Below are 21,863 nucleotides of genomic sequence, written 5' to 3'. Positions count from 1 at the left end.
TCTGTCTCAAAAAATAAATATTCTCTGGGCCTACCCTTAATCCCTACTGAAAGTAAGTCTGCATTTTAACAAGATCCCCTGGCATGCACACTAAAAGTCAAAAAGTAGGCCAGGTGTGGTAGCTTATGCTTTTAATCCCAGCACTAAGGAGTCAGAAGGATTCTTGTGAGTTGGAGGAAAGAAATCTTTGCATTCTCTTTTGGTGTCAATGACCAAAAGCCAGCCCAGACTGGATTTCTCTACTTTTTTTCTCTTTCAGTCTTCCATTGTCTACTGTCTGTTGTATGGCTCTGAATCTGTCCCTGTGTGTCTGTCCCTAACAAAGGCTCCTTTTTCACTTTTATTAAACAGCACAGAATGTATCACATGGGGAAGAAATGAGGGGTACTTATATAAAGCTTTAAGTTTTGTAAGGGATGAAGTCACCAACTCCAACCGACTCCAACTGACTGGGATAACAAGCAAACACTAACAAGCAAGATTCAGATCTTTTGTTCAGCACTTATAGTAAATATTCATTTTATGGGATTGCTTTTAACCAGTATTTTGTTTTTGGCAAATGACCATAACAACATTCACACAAACACACATACAACCACGAATGTACTGGGTCAGAGACATGAAGAACACATAATTTATAAGATTACAGTTACATGCCAGGTGGTGGTGGCACACATCTTTAAAATCAGCACTTGGGAGGCAGAGGTAGACCAGATCTCTGTGAGTTTGAGGCCAGCCTAGTCTACAGAGCAAGTTCCAATCAGCTAGGGCTACACAAAGAAGCCCTGTTTTGAAAACAAACAAACAAACAAACAAACAAACGATTGCTGTTACACATTAGCTTAGGCTTCGAAATCCAACAATACAGTTACTTAAACAACATAAATGGAGAGAACTATGAGGGGCCTCACCCTAGATGAAGAACATAGGCAACTAAAGACTGCCAAGAAAGCTCTTTCCCAGGCATGAACACCCTACATTTCTAGCCAATCTTACCTGATCAACCCCAAAAATATACACATAAGCAACACTAAAGAGACTCAACAGTTCACATTTAATATAATTACACACACACACACACACACACACACACACACACCCTTATGCACACAACAATAATTAAAAAAATAAAAGGTCATGAACACATGGGAAGGGCTGGAGGGATGACATGGAATAAGGTAAATATATTTTTATATTTAAAAAAATCCAAAAAGCAGTGTTTTATATTCATAATGTAGAACACTACTGTACTTTGGTATGATAAATCTCTTAATCTCATAGGCTAGTATTTATAACACTGAATGTTCAAAGAAAATCAGTCAGGAAATAGCTAGGTTGAGGAATTATGTGTTTTGATTTGGAATATATTTAGAATAGGAAAATGTGAAATTTATTTACAATAGACAGAATCTCTATCAGGACTATGTATGTCATAGGCAGAACCCCAAACAGTATTCCCAAACTCTACTCACGCACAGCTAAACACACTTAATTACCTACCCCAACCCACGGAACTTGTCCTCTGCAAATTTCTCTGAACCTCAAATCAATTTATATGTTCAGTCTACTCCACTTCTGAAACATTTTATTTCAAATTTCTTGGTAGCAGATTAAATTACAGGATTGTTACCCTCTATGGATTGTATAAAGATCTGTATTGTAGTTTTGCTTAGCTATCCACGAACAACAGTAAATATTCCCATTTGCCTCCTTTTAAAATTTATACAGAGGGGCTGGAGACATAGCTCAGAAATTAGGAACACTGGTGGCTCTTACAGAAGACACAGATTCAGTTCACAGCACCCATATGGTGGTTCACAGTGACCTGCAACTTCAATTCCAGGGGATAAAAAATATCTTCTCCTGGCCTCCACAGGCATACACATGATACACAAATATACAAGCAGCTACAACATTCAAACATATGAAATAAAATTACAAAGAAGTGTTCTCCCTACTTAAGACATTTTCAACTGCCCCTTCCTGTCTTTCCTGAAGTACAGCCAACAGTAAGTATGCTACCATTAGTCCTTTTGGTATAAATGTGAAATTGTCACATGATAAAAGCCCTCAGCAAGGGGTGGGTGGGTGGGGGGGGGGAGTGTATTGGGGACTTTTTGGATAGCATTGGAAATGTAATTGAGGAAAATACCTAATTAAAAAAAACAAAACAAAAACAAAAAAAAGGAAAACAAAACAAAACAAAACAAACAAAAAAGCCCTCAGCAAAATGGAAGTCTCAGAATGACTGCTCATAAAATCAACAATGCTCTAGCAATGGATAGAGAAAAATAAAAGGCAATTCAATGCCACACCAACTCAACCCTTAGAGGAAGTCAAAGATTTCTCTTTCTCTCCAAACTCAACTCTAACCTTAAAATACAGCAGAACACACATTTGCCAGGGGAAAACTGGAATAAATACCTTGGACCTCATTTCTTCACCCTATTCAGAAATTTGTTCCATTTAAAAGACTTGTGCTTTTCTTTGGGACAGCTTTGCCTACCAACAGTGGTTGACTGCCCTTTGATACACATGGCAGTGTAGAAGCATCTCCGAGCTGGGGATGGTGGTTCTCACTGTAATCTCAGCATTTGCAAGGCTGGGCAAGGAACACCCTGAGGTCCTGGCCCGACGGTACTACACAGAAATTTCCAGGCCAGTTTGATAGTCTGATTTCCCTACCTAGTAAGAGCCACCCACATTATCTCCAGCACCTGCTCTGCATACCTGAGACAATCTTACAGCTCATGGTGATTGGCTGAAAGGACTTGCCAGGTGACTCGGGATTAGGCACCTGACTTTGTGGCACAATTTTGCAGCTTGATGCGATAGGCTGAAAGGCAGAATTCCCATGTGAACTGAAGGTGACCTTCTGTGCTGTTGTCACTTTAGTGGGTGTTCTTTCCAACGAAGATGGTAAAGAATAAAATGTACTGTGTCTCTCAGCTTCGGTGCTCTCTGGGAATCCTGTTTGAAATGTAATGACATGATATTATCAATTACACGGAAACATCTTCCAGCTTTGGGAAATAAACAAAACTGTTGGAGCCTGTGTCACAGCGCTCCACAACCAAATACCTCTGGGGAGAGAGCTGGTCTCCCAGAAGTGCAGACACACCTGTGAGTACAGTTAAGACCATCATTTCTACTCAGAGGGACCCACCTGGAACCCTCAGGACACAGGAACTGAGGAGGAGCCTGGGGCAGGATCCTTCCTGTTTCCGTTTGCACCCAGAGCTGATCCTGTGCCATAGCACTCCGTACTCAAATGCCCCCAGGAGAGATCTGGTCTCCAAGGAGGGTCGCTACACCTGTGAGGACAGGTAAGACCACCACTCTGCTCAAATTCCTGGCCCAAGAGGGACCCACCCAGAGCTATCAGGACACAGAAACCGAGAAACAGCCAGGGGAAGGATCTTTCCGGTTTCCATCTGCACCCCAGAGCTGACCCTGTGCCTCAGCTCTCCATACCCAGATTCCTACTGGAGAGAAGTGGTCTCCAAGGAGTGCTGACACACAGGCTTACAGGGGGGACAAGCCACAGTCAGAGACAGTAAGGCCAGCTAACACCAGACATAACCAATGGTGAGAGAGGCAAGGGAAAGAACATAAGCAACAGAAACCAAGGCTACCTGGCATCATCAGAACCCAGTTCTCCCACTACAGCGAGCCCTGGATACCCAACACATCAGAAAAGCAAGACTCTGATTTAAAATCACATTTCATGATGATGATAGAGGGCTTTAAGGAGGACATAAATAACTCCCTTGAAGAAATACAGAACAGTTACACAGGAAGAAGCCCTTAAAGAGGAAACACAAAAATTCCTTAAAGAATTCCAGGAAAACACAACCAAACAGGTGAAAGAATTGAACAAAACCATCTCTACAGCTACAGTATACTCACATACATAAAATAAAATAAATCTTTAAGGAAAAAAATCACTACTCCTTAATATCTCTTAACATCAATGGACTCAATTCCCCAATAAAAAGACATAGACTAACAGACTGGATATGTAAACAGGACCCAGCACTTTGCAGCATACAGGGAACACCCCTCAGTGACAAAGACACTACCTCAGAGTAAAAGGCTGGAAAACAATTTTCCAAACAAATGGTCCCAAGAAACAAGCTGGAGTAGCCATTCTAATATTGAATAAAACTAACGTTCAACCAAAAGTTATAAAAAAGGATAAGAAAGTATACTTCATATTTGTCAAAGGAAAAATCTACCAAGAAGGACTCTCAATTCTGAACATCTATGCTCCAAATGCAAGGGCACCCACATTCATAAAAGAAACTTTACTAGCTCTCAAAGCACACATTAGTGGGAGACTTCAACACCCTACTTTCACCACTGGACAGATCACGGAAACAGAAACTAAACAGAGACACAACTAAACTAACAGAAGTTATGGACCAAATAGATTTAACAGATATCTATAGAACATCTCATCCTAAAACAAAAGAATATACCTTCTTCTCAGCACCTCATGGTACCTTCCCCAAAATTGTACATATAACCAGTCACAAACAGGCCTCAACAGATACAAGAAGCTTGACATAATTCCATGCATCCTGTCAGATCACCACGTAGAAGATCACTAAGGCTGGTCTTCATTAACAACTAAAATAACAGAGAGCCCACATAAACATGGACGCTGAGCAACTCCTGATTCAATAACTTGGTTAAGAAGGAAATAAAGAAATTAAAGATGTTTTTACAATTTAATGAAAATGAAGGCACAACATACCCAAACTTATGGAACACAATGAAAACAGTGCTAACAGGAAAATTCCTAGCTCTGAGTGTCTCCAAAAAGAAACTGGAGAGAGCATACATAATCATTTTTTTTTTTTTAAAGATTTATTTATTATATGTAAGTACACTGTAGCTGTCTTCAGACACTCCAGAAGAGGGCGCCAGATCTCGTTACGGATGGTTGTGAGCCATCATGTGGTTGCTGGGATTTGAACTCTGGACCTTTGGAAGAGCAGTCGGGTGCTCTTACCCACTGAGCCATCTCACCAGCCCCACAATCATTTTTTTTTTTTGTTGTTTTGTTTTTTGTTTTTTTTTGAGACAGGGTTTCTCTGTGTAGCCCTGGCTGTCCTGGAACTCACTCTGTAGAACAGGCTGGCCTCGAACTCAGAAATCCACCTGCCTCTGCCTCCCGAGTGCTGGGATTAAAGGCATGCGCCACCATGCCCTGCTATACACTAGCATCTTAACAGCACACCTGAAAGCTCTAGAACAAAAAGAAGCAAATACACCCAAGAGAACTAGACAGCAGGAAATAATCAAACTCAGGGCTGAAATCAACCTAACAGAAACAAAAAGAATTAACAAAACCAGTAGCTGGTTCTTTGAGAAAATCAACAAGATAGATAAACCTTTAGCCAGACTAACTAGAGGGCACAGAGACAGTATACAAATTAACAAAATCAGAAATGAAAAGGGAGACATAACAACAGAAACCGAGAAAAGTAAAAAAAAAAAAAAATCATCAGATCCTACTTCAAAAGTCTATATTCAACAAAATTAGAAAATCTGGAATGAAATGGACAATTTTCTAGACAGATACCAAATACCAAAGTTAAATCAGGATCAGATAAACTATATAAACAGTCCCATAATCCCTAAAAAATAGAAGCAGTCATCAGAAGTATCCCAACCAAAAAAAGCCCAGGACTAGATGGGTTTTGAATAGAATTCTATCAGACCTTCAAAGAAGATCTAATACCTATACTCTTCAAACTATTCCACAAAATAGAAACAGAAGGAACACCACATAATTTGTTCTATGAAGCCACAGTTACGCTGATACCAAAACCACACAAAGACCCAACAAAGTACGAGAATTTCAGGACAATTTCCCTATGAACATCAATGCAAAAATACTCAATAAAATTCTCACTAAAAAGAATTTTCAACTGAGGAAACTCGAATGGCGGAGAAGCACCTAAAGAAATGTTCAACATACTTAGCTATCAGGGAAATGCAAATCAAAACAACCATGAGATTCCACCTCACACCAGCCAGAAAAACTCAGGTGACCACAGATGCTGGCAAGGATGTGGAGAAAGAGGAACACTCTTCCATTGCTGGTGAGATTGCAAGCTGGTACAACTACTTTGGAAATCTCTCTGTTGGTACATTTACACAATGGAATACTACTCAGCTTTTAAAAACAATGACTTCACGAAATTTGCAGCAAATGGATAGAACTTGAAAATATCCTGAGTGAGGTAAACTCAGTCACAAAAGAACACACAAGGTATGCACTCACTGATAAGTGGATATTAGCCATCCCATATACAGTCACCAAACCCGGACTATACTGTGGGTGCCAGGAAGTGCTTGCTGAGGGAGCCTGATATGGCTGTCTCCTGAGAGGCTCTGCCAGAGCCTGACAAATATAGAGGTGGATGCTTGCAGCCAACCATTGGACTGAGTGCAGAGTCCCCAGTGGAGAAGTTGGAGAAAAGACTGAAGGAGCTGAGGGGGTTTGCAGCCCCATAGAGGAGCAACAGTGTTCGATGCCCCAGTGTAGGGGAATGACAGGGTTGGAAGGTGGGAGTAGGTGGGTAAGCACCCTCATAGAGGCAGGGGGAGGGGGAATGGGATAGGGGGGTTCTGAAGGGGAGACCTGGAAAGGGGAATACATTTTAAATGCAAATAAAGAAAATATCCAATTTTTAAAAAAAGGATTAGATTATCAGGAAAAAACCCTATTACCACATTATTCAATATTGATTCAAAACCCACTTAAAACAATTGCCAGAATAAAATAAATATCATTTATCCCCTTAGATATTTTTGGTAGAAAGTAAATCCTGTGCTCAGACTGCTAACTTAGGTAAAATAATCAGTGATGTGATAGTTGACCTTTGTTTGTCAACCTGACTCAGGTCACTAAGACACACCTGTGTATCTGAGGGAATTTCCAGAGAAGTTTAACTAAGAGACTTCCCACTCTGAATGTGAGTGGCAGCATCCCCCTGGTCAGTGACAAGTCATTAACACAGAGTTCCAGCAACACCAGGGACCAGCAGGACGGTCACTGGCGAGATGAACTTGACCTTGCTTCACAGGCCTTGGGACTAGCATGTAGGAGGAATGAGAGAGAGTTTGGGTCTGTGGCTATCAAAGCCCTAGGATGATGCTGTGACCAGAGTCTAAGATAAAGGCTGCTCTGGTGGGACTACAGAGGATCAGATGCTGGCAGGCAGAAGAATGTGTTCATGGGGCTTAAGAGGAGACTAAGGACTCTGCTGAGAACTGGATTAGAAGCTGTTGTGTGTTATACTCCAGTAAGTAAACACACAACCAAAACTAAAACCACTACTAACCCTGGCTGCTTCCTATCCCAGCCCTGGTGATCTGCGTGAGGTTGGCTCAGACTGAGTTGGCTGGCAGAGGAAAGAGTAAAGTAATGCAACTCTCAGGCTGCAGCGAGGCCTCATTCACTGTGTGTGCTGAGGTCGACGATGAAAGTTCAGAGTCAGAAAGTGTGAGTTTGGTGAGTTAAGGGCATGAGCTCAGGAAACAGACCTGGTGCTCTCAAGGCAGCAGCCACTGTAAAGGAGGCTAACATCACGAAGGTATAGCCTCATACTTGCGCCCGGATGATAGGAATATGGCCTAGAATATGGGACTCCACCCGTGGAGGGCTAAAGAAGCAAAGTCATTGCAAAACCTGAAAAGACAAAGCCTACAGAAGTCCTGTTCAAGACCACGCAGGCTGCTGGAGCTATGGTCCAAAGGTGTCAGGCTATATCTCAAACTGGCAGCAAAACCAGGCAGTATCCACATGGTGCTGATTTTTCAAGCATGCAAACTCCAAAAGGTATAGGGACTGGAAACAGGACGTAGGACATAGACAGGACTCAAGGTTGTTGGAGCCCAGATGACAGATACAGAACTATAGGATTTGGTATTTGCTTTGGTTCAGTATTTCTGTGTTAGGCCTTTATTCCTCCCGTTTGGAATGAGAGTGTTCACTCTGTACCACTGTACACTAGTTTATAGTACGTGTTTTTTGATTATACATGGTCCAATTGAGAAGAGACTCTGAATTGGGGCTTTTGAGCACTGTTAAGACTGTTAAAGCTTTGGAGCTTCATGAGGCCAGAGAGGCCTTAATGGTTAAGAGTATTAGCTTCTCTTGCAGAGGACCAAAGATTGAGTCAACACCCACACTGGGCAGCTCACAACTGCTGTTAACTCCAGCTTCAAGGAATTTGACACTCTTCTTGACTTAGTGGGCTCCTGCGCATAAGTGTACACACACAGCAATATACATACATCAAAATAAATTTAAAAACTCACAGCACTCGGAGGTAGAGACAGGCAGATCTTTGTGAGTTTGAGGCCAGCCTGGTTGACTGAGGAAGTTCCAGGACAGCCAGGGCTGCACAAAGAAACCATGTCATAAAAACCCAAAATGAATTACTGTATAAGGATAAAAACCAAAAAAACAAACAAACAAACTTTGGAGACTCTTGAGGACTCCTGCATTTTCATTCTGAGATGAATATATGCCCTTGAGGGATATACAGTAAGGGTTCAAAAATAATGTTGGAGCTGGAGAGATGATGGCTCAGCAGTTAAGAGCACTGTTCTCTTCACAACCCCGAGTCAGTACCCAGCACTCACGCCCATAACTTCAGTTCCAGGGGTCTGAACTCTCTTCTGCTCTCTATGGGAACCAAGCATTCATATGGTGCACATACATATATAGAACCAAAACACTCACACATAAAATAATCTAAAAATCAATGCATTTGTAAGTCAAGGTGACAGAGAACAGACATCTGATTGTTAATTCCCATTGCCAACTTGACTAAATTTGGAGTCACTCAGACAAGTACCTCTGAGGAAGTCTTTAAAGGAGTTTTCAGACAGGGCTGTGTGTGTGTGTGTGTGTGTGTACATGCATGTGGTTGATGCAGGTGCCTTCTTCAGTTGCTCTCACTGAACGTGGAGCTCACCGATTTGGCTACACTGCTTGGCCAGTGAGCTCCAAGGGCCTGCCTGTCTCTGGACCCCAGGGAAGGGTTACAGATATATACTGTTTATCTAGCTTTTACGTTGACTGGGCATCTGAATTCAGGTCCTCATGCTTGCATACAAGGCTCATTATAGCTGAGCCAGCTTTTCTACCCTCCTCAGGCTTACCTGAGCAGGTTAACCCCCCAGGTTTACCTGGGAATCAACTGCTTATATATAAAAACTTAAATGAACATTAACACGTTTATATTCTTATTGAATGATAAAACATCATAAAATAAGATGAAATGTTGATGTTGAATATTACTTTTTTTTACAGAAGACTAAATATGTAACATTAAAGTCTCCTATTCACACAATCTGAACCTGAACCAGAAAGTTCTCAGCAAAGGATAAAAATGTAGGGGCTGGAAATGGCTCTGCTTTAAAAACCCTGGTTGACCACCCCCAGGAGTTGCAACCCAGAAGCTGAGTCACTGACTACCTGGGATTGACTCCCACCATCCACAAGATGGCTCACAACCATCTGCAGCTCCAGCTCTAGGAGACCTGACGCCCTCTTCTGGCTTCTGTGAGCACAGGGTGTGCATGTGGGGAACAGACATATATATAGCCAAAGCATTCATGTACATTAAACAAAGTAAAATGTTTTAAAAGGATAAAAATTCAATGATTATTACGGTCTTTTTACTCTTCTAAAATGTAGAAATTTATGAAAAACTTATTACCGAGACGAGCTTAAGTTTAGCTATTTTCATAGTAGAACTGTGAGCTAGAGGCTCGCCACATGAGAAAAACACCCAGGGAGTGATCCTTCCGGCAAAGAGGCCCGCATTACCTTCTCCCCCAGGGGCAGCAGCAGCTGGCTCAGGGGACTGTGGCACAGGTGAGGCTTTCACGGGGGCTGGAATCGTCAGGGTTGGAGGCGGGGCATCAGATACGTCAGATTCCGACGACTGAGGATAAACGTAGTCTTCACCAAGCGAGTGCCGACGAAGCTCGACATCCACCACCTACACAGTGGGGAACAAGGAGGCTTGAGTCCATCATCAGTGTGATGGGGCTTGAGCTCCGAACAGAAAACAAAGGAGTGTTGCCACATCCCAACAGTCAATGCAATTTACGGAATTAGATTTTCATCACTCTACTCTAATACCTGGACACCTCAGTGGAGTCCCTGTCTTTCCATTCATTGCTTCTACTTCTTAGAACATTCTTCCCCTACGGCCACCTTCCTGCCAGGACATCTCAAGGGTCACCCTCTCGGGAAGACTTTCCCTATCCACTGCAACTTAACATAAGCTCCCGGCTCGCCAGCGGCTCTTCTTCAGCACAGTTATTTGTAGGTGAAACTGAAATTGTCTTTATCTGCTTTTGTTTTTAGTGTTTACTGTCTGTGCTGGTTACTTTTTATTAACTTAATATAAGCTGGGGTCACCTGGGAAGAGAAAACCTCAACTGGGAACATGCCTCCATTAGGGGAAGCCTGTGGAACATTTTCTGAATTAATGATTGATGTCAGAGGGCTCAGCCCAGTATGGGCAGTGCAATCTATCCCGGGGCTGGTAGTTCTGAGTTAAGTAAGAAGACAGGCTGAGCTCGCCATGAAAGACAAAGTAGGAAGCAGTATACTTCCATGGTTTCTGCTTAAGTTCCTAATTCCTCGCTTGTGCTTGAGCTCCTGCCCTAACTTTCTTCAGTAATGAGCTGTGGCAGTGGTTCTCAACCTGTGGTTGCAACCCCCTAGGGTGGGTCAATGACCCTTTCACAGGAGCTGCCTCAGTAGTCTCAATAGCAGATATTTACATAATGACTCACAACAGTAGCAAAAGTACAGTTAGGAAGTAGCAATGAAAATAATTTTATGAAAGCCGGGCGTGGTGGCGCACGCCTTTAATCCCAGCACTCGGGAGGCAGAGGCAGGCAGATTTCTGAGTTCGAGGCCAGCCTGGTCTACAGAGTGAGTTCCAGGACAGCCAGGGCTACACAGAGAAACCCTGTCTCAAAAAACAAAAAACAAAAAAAAAAAGAAAATAATTTTATGGTTGGGGGTCACCACAACATGAAGAACTGTTATTAAAGGGTCACAGCATGAGAAGGTTGAGGACCACTGAAGTATGACTTGGGAGCTGTTAGATGACGTATAAGTCCTTCCTCTCCAAGTTGTCACTATCCTTATGCTCAAGAACATCAGAGTACATCCTCAAAAATAAGTTATCTTAGTCATCTCTTCAGTCCTAGTATCTGACCATGGAAAGCACACCGAAGGCACTCAATAAAAGTCTTCTGGTATCATAAGTGCACTGCTACAAACTTTACATTACCTAGCTGGGTAGACTAACTGCAGATATACAATAAAAGCACAAGGGTATAGGATAAAACTGGAGGTCTTATATTTTCTGAGTTCCAAAACTTATTACAAAGCATTAGTTATTAAACAGTATTTAAAACAATAAAACAGACACCTGGACCAATGGAATAAATTACAGGCATGCCAAGTGTTCAATCACTCTGGAATAAAAAGGCCAGTCTTTTCAATAAATGGGGCTAGGAAAACTGGGCATCCACATACAAATAAGTTGGAACTTATAACAAATTTAACCAAGTACCTACACAAAAGGGCTCAAAATGAGCAAAGGAGATGACTAAGTGGGTAAAGGCCTTGCAAGAAAATACTAACAGACAGCAAGCCCATAAAGATAATGCTTGATATTGCTAGTAATTTTAAAATGCCAACCACTTCACAACTGTAATGGTGACTACCTATAATTTAAAACCAGAAAAATAACAAGTACTAAAAAAGATGTGGACAATGTAGACTCCATACTTGTGGGGGCAATATAAAATTCCATAGAAAGATGCCATAGAAAATACTATAGTACTTATTCAAAAAACTGAAAATAGCATTATCATTAGATGTAATTTCACTTCTGGGGATATGCCTATATGAACTGAAAAAGGAAACCAACCGCTCTCTGTAAGCCTCTATCCAGAGCACCATTATTACAACAGCCAAAAGGCAGATTCCATCCAAGTGTTCATGAACACAGGCACATACAAACGGAGGGAGAGGAGAGCAGGACAGGCCCCGCTGGTTAGCAGTGCTCACTGCTCTTAGATAACTGGGATCAGCTACCAGCTCTCACATGTTACTTAACAACTTTGAGCAAGTCCAGTTCCGAGGGATCTGATGCCTTCTTCACACGAGCGGTGCACATACATCAAGGCCAAACGTTCACATATATAAATACAAATCTAAAAAGCTTAAGGGGCAGGAAAGGTGGCTCTGTGGTTAAGAACAGGTATTGCTCTTTCAGAGGATCCGAGTCCAGCTCCAGGGGATTGAACCTTCTGGCCTCTATGGGAACCCATAGACAAGCAGCACATATTCAGATGTACACATATACAAGATTAAAAGTACAGTCAATCTTAAAAAACAAAACAAAACAAAACACAAACAAACCCTTGTTGCACTTGCAGAGGACCTTTGTTCAGGTCCCAGCACCTGCATGGTGGCTCACAAGTGTCTTTAATTTTAGTTCCAGGGGATTTAACACCCTCAATCTGGTCCCCAAGGCCAACCACGAACACATGTCATTGACCGCAGGTAGAATGCTCATACAAATTAAAAATATAAAGATAAATCTCCAAAAGGGGGAATGGATTCTAATGCCTCCTATAAATGGCCAAGCCCTGCATGCCCTGCAGCAAGGCAGTGAAATGAAGCCAAGGGCACTGTGAGGCCAATCACGTAAAGGAGGCAAGTTCACACGGACAAAAAAGGAAAGTGGTGGGGTAACTTAGTAGTTATGGACTTAGAAGATGAGAAAAGCTCAGGAGATGGCTGACATCACTGTGAGCATATTTCATGTCACTGACTTACATGCTGAAAATGGTTCAGATCCTAAAATTTTTGTCATATTTTAAACCAAAAAATTAGAAAAAAAGAAAAAGAAAACACACTGGGTGGGGTGGCCAAGAAAAAAAAAATCAACTCAAAAAAAGAGAGATCAATACTCATTTTTGTTGTTGTTAAATAACAATAATAAGCCGGGCGGTGGTGGCGCACGCCTTTAATCTCAGCACTCAGGAGGTAAGAGGCAGGCGGATTTCTGAGTTCGAGGCCAGCCTGGTCTACAAAGTGAGTTCCAGGACAGCCAGGGCTACACAGAGAAACCCTGTCTTGAAAGACCAAAAATAAAATAAAATAAAAATAATAATAATAGTCAGCTGGGGTGGTTGCAAGTCCTAGCACTCAAGAGGCTAAGATAGAAAGTTTGGATTTGAGGTGAGCCTAGACTATAGGGTGTGGCCCTGTCCTACACATATGACCTGAGCACAGCATGCACATATGCATACACACACACATACACCCAAATGCACGCCCACACACCTGCATGAGCACACCACCTTCCCCCACACAGGGCTGAGCAATGGTACCTACCGTCTCTGCACCCAGCGTCTGTAGGCCAGTGTAGGTTCTATCCAGCTATTCAAAGATAAAGGAGGGAGACATTAGACTTCACTCTGATCATGAACCTGAGCACCTAGCACTAGTTCACTGCAAGCTAATCCTCAATACTCTGGGGGAAGTTTGAGTAAAGCCAAAACTTAATCATGAAGTTATAAATTGTACACTTTATTTTTTTTTTATTTTTTTTATTTATTTTTAATATTTTTTATTACATATTTTCCTCAATTACATTTCCAATGCTATCCCAAGAGTCCCCCATACTGCCCCCCACTTCCCTACCCACCCATTCCCATTCTTTTGGCCCTGGCATTCCCCTATATTGGGGCATATAAAGTTTGCAAGTCCAATGGGCCTCTCTTTCCAGTGATGGCCGACTAGGCCATCTTTCGATACATATGCAGCTAGAGACAAGAGCTCCGGGGTAGTGGTTAGTTCATCATGTTGTTCCAACTATAGGGTTGCAGATCCCTTTAGCTCCTTGGGTACTTTCTCTAGCTTCTCCATTGGGAGCCCTGTGATACATCCAATAGCTGACTGTGAACATCCACTCCTGTGTTTGCTAGGCTCCGGCATAGTCTCACAAGAGACAGCTATATTTGGGTCCTTTCAGCAAAATCTTGCTAGTGTATGCAATTTGTACACTTTAAAAACCCATCGGAAAATGAGGCTTCACACAGGTTTTCTGCAGCCTTAACTATAATCACAACCCAATAAAGAATGCTTCACTAAATCACATCAGATCGATTTGTACAGTATTAGGTGGCACTGAGATGAGTTAATAAAGTTGTGTGAAAATATTTCAAATGGCAGGCTATAGAAATACACATGCAATGCTAAGATGCAATTGCACAGTGTGTAGTTACAAAGCAAGACTGAAAATTACGAATGAAAATGTAAGAGGCACAGCCAACATTAAATACTTGAAATACATTAGCATCACAGATTTATTTTTAAGGCAAGGAATATAAACTAAGGGAAGGAAACTAACAGGAGTTTATGATTACATTGAAATTCTTACTATCGCATCATCTCAACTTATATCCATCCCACTTTAAAACTAAAAAAAAATTTTTTTTTATATCTTATCAGTACAAACATTACACAGTGAGACTAAAAGGTAAAACAGACTAAGTGAATCTGGGTAGAGCTGTTCGCATGGGTTTTAAGGGTCTAAGACTGCAGAGTAGGTAGGGAAGCTGTGCAGAAGCTCATACAGGCAAGGAAACTCAGCCCGCCATACTCTGGTGTTCTGAAGATTAAAACCAGTAACACAAGTAATGGTGGTGACAGATTTCAGGTGTGGCTTCAGGGGACACAGAGAAAGAAGTTTATTAGAAAAGTTACCAATGCTTTCATGGACAGAGAGACAGCGGCATGGGTGGCCGTGTGGCTGTTCTGGCAGTTCAAGCCCATGCACTGACAGACAGCATGGCTGGGGCACTGGAGGGAGGAAATCAGGGCCTGTATGGTGACGGCCTCTTCTCGTATCTTCCTGAGGGTGGGGGCAGTGTCACAGCACAAGCCTGTAGCTGGGCTCACTAGATTCCAGGGCAGGAGGCAGGGACATGGGAGAAGGACATAATGTATGGCCACCAATACCTGCTTTAAAGTGGGTACTTCTCCAGTCTGCCAGCTAGAGTTTTAGTGTTAGTAGGGTGCCTATGGGTATCTGCGGTAGGGGAAGGATGCTGCAGGTTCTGTGGCTTGAGCAGCAAGTATCCTGAGCTCTAGAGTTTTACTATTTAAGCTCTTAATCAAGATGATAGCTGCTCAAAAGATAAGAGCAACTGTAGGTTATATCCATGCCTCTTGTCTATCCTCTAAAGATAGAAATAAGTATCTCTGTAATCTGTCTAGCCTCCATGGACACCAACGCAGACACATAGTTACAAACAGTCAATCTTTTTTTTTTAAAGTGTACCTTACTATAATTTTAAAATACTGTTCTTTAAGACTAGGTGTGGTGGTGCAGATCTTTAATGCCTACTGGCAGAGATAGACAGATCTCTGAGTTATAGGCCAGTTTGATCTACATGTGAGAACCCATCTCAAACATGAACATACAAAACAAACAAACAAACAAACAAAAAACTGTGTCTCAAATACTCTTCCACTGAGAACCAGAAGAAAACTTAACAGGTAGGAACTATGTAAAAATGCCCCTTAGCTGATGATCTAGGGCTAGGTCTACTGCCAGATAAAATGGTTCACGCAGCGAGCGAAGAAAAGCAAGAACTGGGGCTGCAGAACTGGCTCAATGATTAAGAGTCCTGGGCTCCTGTAGAGACTTGGGTTCTGTTCCCCACACCCACATGGCGGCTTGCAACTCTCTGTAAGTCCAGTTTCAGGAGAGCTGATGCCCTCTTCTGGTCTCTGTGAACAAGCATGCTGTGCACATACATACATGCAGGCAAAACACTCACATGTAAAAAATAAAAATACATCATGTTTTTAAAAACCAAAGTACCTGCCCGTCTTATCAAGGCCCCCCTCAGCTCTTTAAAGCTGCTTTCCGTTCCTCTCTAATCTCATGAAAACATAAGCAGGAGAAACAAACAGTGCTTGCTGTCTATCATCAACAGAAGGAAAAGCCCAACATCTCAGCACTGAAATAGGTACATTTGTACAAGAAAGGTAATAAAGACGAAAACTCTTCAGATACATTCAACTTTATTTAGTTCAAATTTTGGGAGCTTGAATGATAACCACAAAAGAAGGGTGACTTGGGGGAAAGCACACTATTAGAATTAAGTTGCATATAAATAATACAACCTATTACCTCTACTACAAAGAATCCAAGAAGAACTTTGATGGTCTTCCAATGATAGTTACATGTATTTATTATGTAATTGCAAAAAAATATTTAAAAACAAATATAATACACAAAGAAAACAAAAAAGAGCAGAAAAACTGGCCACAATATTATCGTTTCAATTAATCCAACATTTTGGTATTATGTGGATCATGTTTTCATATGTGGTACTGAGGATTTCTTGCACATGCTCTACCACTCCTATGCTACACCAGAACTCTAAGCCCTGCTTTCTTTTTATTAGTCCTGGGGATGGGGTCTAGTGCCTTACTCATTGAACACAGATGTGTACATGCTCGAGACTCTTCTGCACGCAGCGCTAATGCTCTGCTTCATGTACTACAACAATAGTTACATATGCTCTAGCTAGAGTTGTATAGAAAGTACTTCATAGATAAGAATTATAACAGCCCTATAATAAACTACAAGGGCAGTAGAACCAATGAAGGATCTCGGTTTCAACTATTCCAAGCTTATGTATTGTTGCATTGTTGGCCAAACATGTTCACTTACCTTAATCTTCTGGTGTGCATTTTGTGAGATGCTGGTAGGGACCGAAGAACACAAAGTATTTGCCTCATATACTAGAAAATTAATTAAATTAAAAGAGAAAGGCTGGAGTAACAGGGTCTCGAGCAACATATCAATGGTGTGTTTGATAAAGAATTGAATCTTTTCTTTACTTTGGAGTTAGTTCACCTTTTTAAAGCATACAGTGTCAAGCAGCTGCCTCCCCAGCTTTAAGGAGAGGGCAGCTGCAGCAGTAAGGATCGGATACTCAAAGGATTCCCCTGCTTCCACCATCTAAGCCCTGACAGTCGGGAGAAAGCAGGTAATGCAGACAGACACTGTTTCTCAGGAACAACACTCTGCTACAGTACCTTCAGGTTGTGTATGATATCTATCCGCTTGTTCTGGCTGTCCTTAAAGTGAACTTGCACTCTGACAGGAAACTCACCCCAGCCTCTTCTAGTCAGATGAAAGGGGGGCTCTCTAGGGAAAAGCAGAAATTTTACAAATTTACCTGTGTTTATACTCTCATTCTAAAAAAGTTTTCATAAGAGACAAAAGAGAAATTCATGTCTTCCCAAAAACCAATTAGGTGTCTTAATGAGAAATCAGCATGTTAAGTTACACACACACACACACACACACACACACACACAATGCTAATAAAACTAACTCAAGTCTACATAAAACTTTTTATTACTAAATGGTTATGGATAATAGGTGCAAACTGTATAATCCAAAGTCATTTCTTAAATGGAACCAGTGTGAAAATGTGACACCACAGTGTAGAAGCCGACTGACAGCTGACAGGCATAGGATGCAAGATGTATATCCCAGACCAAAATAAATCATAATCGTGTTCAATCTAAAAGCGGTAATTAAGTTGGTGTTATCTGCTAGAAGGACTTCATAAAAAGAAAGCAAGCTGTTCACAATAAGATCTTCCCTACATAGGGGCTGAATATTAGAGTGAAGAGTGTGTATTTGAATGCTAAGGGACTACAGACTATTCAGTCACAATATAATTTATAAGGAAAGAAGAAAAGGAAAATGAATGAATGACAGGCACAGTGTTACCAACTGATTTGGCACATGGAGGTTCATTACACTCTTTGTTTTTGTGTACATGTGAAATTTTCCATAATAAAAAAATTTAGAAATTTACTTGAGATCTTGAAGTATTCAGACTATATCCTATATAACAGGTTTTCAAATTGAAAACACCTATAAATCTTTGAGTCAGAACTACTGTAATTAGTGCTGAGATTGGGAGAGAAGGCACTCTGTGACATAAGCTTTTGGAAAACTAAGACATGAATCCAGTTAGGTCAGAGTCTCACAACACAACACAACCGAAGACAAGCCTAACAGATGAGAACTAACAAGCAGAGATCCTCAAGCAAGCGTCGCAGACAGAAGTCCTGAATTCAAGAGCAGCCTGGAAAGCAGAGAAAATAACCTCACTAATTACAGCAAGATGAGTTCTCTACATCTGAGCCAGAGTCACTCTCCACTTTGCAGCAAGCTAGTATGTAACTGCTCCATGTGCCAGACGACAACAAAACTAGCCACCACCACCACCACCACCCCACCCCTGGCTCCCTGTGTTTGCCAGAACAGCAGAATCTCTAAGGGCAAAGATGGAGTACATGTAGACAATTTTCTGTGTCTGGTTTTGTGTCTGCCTTACACTTGTTCTCTCCACCTCCACAGTTTAACACTAGGGGCACTATAGGCTTACATCCATTCTGTTGAAATTTATCAGTGACTGCCAGCAGTGGCCAACAAGTCTTCAGTTGCTATAGTGACTCCAGATGCACTACTTACTGAAGGTCTCAGCTGGACAAGGCTCATGTAAATGAAGCAGTGGGGAGGCCACAGCAGAGGAGCCAGCTATCTGCTGCATGAAAGCTGTGGATTTGGAATCACAAAGAATAAACAGATCATTCTTCTATATGGAAGAGCTTCAAAGAACTAAAAAGCTTTTCCAAGTTCTTCCTAGGATGAACACTTCTGATTTCCATGGTGACAGTGGCAAACATTCAGAGTATTTCGTTAATACAAATACTGTTTTAAACCTTTTGGATCTACTAACTTGGCCAGTGTTCACAACTTCATGAAGCACCATCCTGAGGCACGGTTCAACTGCATAACAAACCTGCAAGGCCACACTTAAGTAAGCAAGCAGGAGACCACAATTCAAACTCAAGACCTAGACTACAGAGGCCACGCTCTCACCACCATGCTAGTGTAAGTGCCCATGGTGGCAGATCTCCTCACTACACAGTCCTTCTCTGGATGCACAACAGCATGGTAAGCTGCTGTCAGACTGGTGCCACACTAGCCCACTTTAGTCTCATATGTATGAGGTCAGGGATAGTCTAACATTAAACTCCCCAAACGAAGGGACCAGGCATTCATTTCTGTAATCTCCACGAAAAGCCTGGAGTCCAACACACACTCAGTGACTAGCTTAGCAAAGTTCACTCTCACAGCTCTTAGGAAGTGGGACAAAGGTAGTCATGACAAGTGAGCCAAGGAAAAAAACCACGGCTTCTACAGAAGAAGAGACTCTTCTTCATCAGGTAATGGGATAAGATCTGCTGACCATGACAAACACATTTGGGTTCTGACTTAAAAAAATTTAACTGGAGTTCCCCAGCAGCTGTATCAAATTACATCAAATTAATATACATACAATTAATTCTGACACCAGGTACAAGCAAACTCTGGAGTCCCATAGAGAAGATCCTAAGTTATAACTAAAGCCAAGACACAGGCTAATTTTATTACCCTACTTTACACACTCCCAAATCTGGGATGCTAAGTCTCAGATTTTAAGAAGAATAAATACAGCTAAACTGGAGTGTTGTCAGGGACTATAATACATGGACTATAATATATACTTACATACACGACATCTGAAATAAAGACAATGGAAAAGACTCAAAAGCCTCTTTCAAATATTTGAAATCTACTGGAGAAGGAGCATTATGACTATGTCGGCACCAAGGCACAGGTGGATTCACCTTCAGCAGTTACAAGTGCATACCTACAATGCACATGTGGGAGGCCGAGACAAGAGGACTGTTCCGCCTGAGAGGCCAATTCGGTCAAAGTAGTAAATTCCAGACAGACAGTAAAGGCCCTGTCTCAACCCCTAATCCCTGAAAAAAGAACTCACAGAAATTTAGGCCTCTGCTTAGTACAATTTAAAACTTCCCAGCAAGCAGAGTTACTATGGAACTGACCACCTAAGTAACTCATTCTGCATCAAACACAAAATGTTGGATCTTGGGGGATGCTACTATTAGTAAGAGATCACAAACATCAAAAAGTACAAAGCAAAGACTGGGTGTGGAGGCGCTTCCTTAATCTGAGGCAGAGGTCAAGGGACAGAGGGACAAAGGCAGAGGCAGAGTTCTAGGCCAGTTATGGCTATGCAGTGAGTCTATATCTCAAAGGAGCAAAGACTTAGAAACCTAAAATCAGGGCTCAAATGGGGCTCTGTGGGTAGAGTGAGTGCTTTTCAGCATACATGAAACTCTAGTCTTGATGACATGCCCCCCAAATACAGGCATGTACACGAATGCACGCACGCACTGCCTGTCATATCAGCAGTTGGGAGAGAGAAGCAAGAGGATCATAAGACCCTATCTTAAAAACTAAAAAAGGAAGAAAGAAAGCTCAAAGTCTAATATGGGAGATACATGTAAATTATTAAGTATATTTAAAAACTTGCCTAAAAAGCTGGGCAGTGGTGGTGCATGCCTTTAATTCCAACACTTGGGAGGCAGAGGCAGGTGGATTTCTGAGTTCGAGGCCAGCCTGGTCTACAGAGTGAGTGAGTTCCAGGACAGCCAGGGCTACACAGAGAAACCCTGTCTCGAAAAACAAAACAAAACAAACAAACAAACAAAAACTTGCCTAAAAACAGAGCAAGTAATCTCTCCAGCAATTTCATTTTTGAGACAGGGTCTCACTGTGCATTTCTGGTTGTTCTAGAATTCACTATGCATGTCAGGCTGGCCTTGAACACAACCTGCCTCTGCATCTGAGTGCTGGGATTCAAGATGTACACCACCACGTCTGGCAGTTTTCTGCAATGGTAAGCAGAAGAAGCAAACAGTTAAGAAAACTATAATCTAAGCTTGACACTTGGGTTCATTCCTCAGGACCCACATGGAATGTCAAGTTTACTATGTGTGTGTGTGTGTGTGTGTGTGTGTGTGTGTGTGTGTGTGTGTGTATGTGTGTGTATCAGATGTCAACCTCTGGTGTATTTATTCCTCAGGAGCCATTCAATATTTTTAAATGCTTTTTAAAAAGCTTATATATGTGCATGTGTGTGTGGAAGAAAAATTTCAAAATGTAAAGAAGGGGATACCTATAAGATACAAGAAGCTTATAGAACACTTAATAGATTGGACCAGGAAAGAAAGTCCCCTTCCCACATAATAGTGAAGACAATAAACACACAGAACAAAGAAAGAACATTACAGGGGAAGGAGTAAGAGGCAGAGCTGTCAGAATCACACCCAACTTCCCAACACACACTCTAAAGCCAGGCGGGCCTTGACAGATGTTCTACTGTAGACTCTAAGAGACTACAGATATCAGCCCACTAGTATACCCAGGAAAAATGTTTAATCATCCTAGATGGGGGAAAGATATTTCATGATAAAGTCAAATTCCATAGGCAGTATCTATCTATAGATCCAACCCTGGAAAAGGTACTAGAAGGGAAATTCTAACCCATGAAAACACAGGAAATAATCTCATGCCAACAACACCAGAAAAAGAAAACCACACAGAGTTCTCCCCCCACAACCCCCCCCCCCCACCTGCATGCAACCTGCCTACCCACAATCTCATACACATACTAACAAAAACAAAATAACAGAAACTAGAAATCTTTGGTCACTGATATCTCTCAATATCAATGGACTCGATTCCCCAATACAAAGACACAGACTAACAGAATGGATCCAGAAACATGATCAATCCTTCTGCTGCATGCAAGAAACACACCTCAACATCAAAGATAGG

General features: G+C 41.7%; 1 protein-coding gene across 5 annotated transcripts in view; it reads right to left on the bottom strand.

The window, feature by feature from the left end:
- The window catches only part of Yeats2 (YEATS domain containing 2), a 95,581-nt gene that overhangs the window by 44,633 nt on the left and 29,085 nt on the right, over positions 1 to 21,863 (bottom strand). For 4 of the 5 annotated variants that reach the window (XM_029470574.2, XM_021185201.3, XM_085832526.1 and 1 more), the window contains 4 exons: positions 17,186 to 17,297; positions 13,463 to 13,507; positions 9,857 to 10,031; positions 2,731 to 2,970 (listed from right to left, as the gene is read on the bottom strand). In XM_029470574.2, the coding sequence (XP_029326434.1) occupies positions 2,731 to 2,970; positions 9,857 to 10,031; positions 13,463 to 13,507; positions 17,186 to 17,297 (572 nt within the window). Of the gene's footprint in view, positions 1 to 2,730; positions 2,971 to 9,856; positions 10,032 to 13,462; positions 13,508 to 15,978; positions 17,298 to 21,863 lie in introns of those variants that run through there. The other variant, XM_085832527.1, reaches the window with a different exon arrangement.

The sequence above is a fragment of the Mus caroli genome, unplaced genomic scaffold (genome assembly GCF_978045245.1).
Source record: "Mus caroli unplaced genomic scaffold, Mus_caroli_1 scaffold_17, whole genome shotgun sequence".
Taxonomy (NCBI): Eukaryota; Metazoa; Chordata; class Mammalia; order Rodentia; family Muridae; genus Mus; species Mus caroli.
Note: the sequence above shows the minus strand (reverse complement) of the source record. Positions and strands in the feature narration are given on the sequence as shown.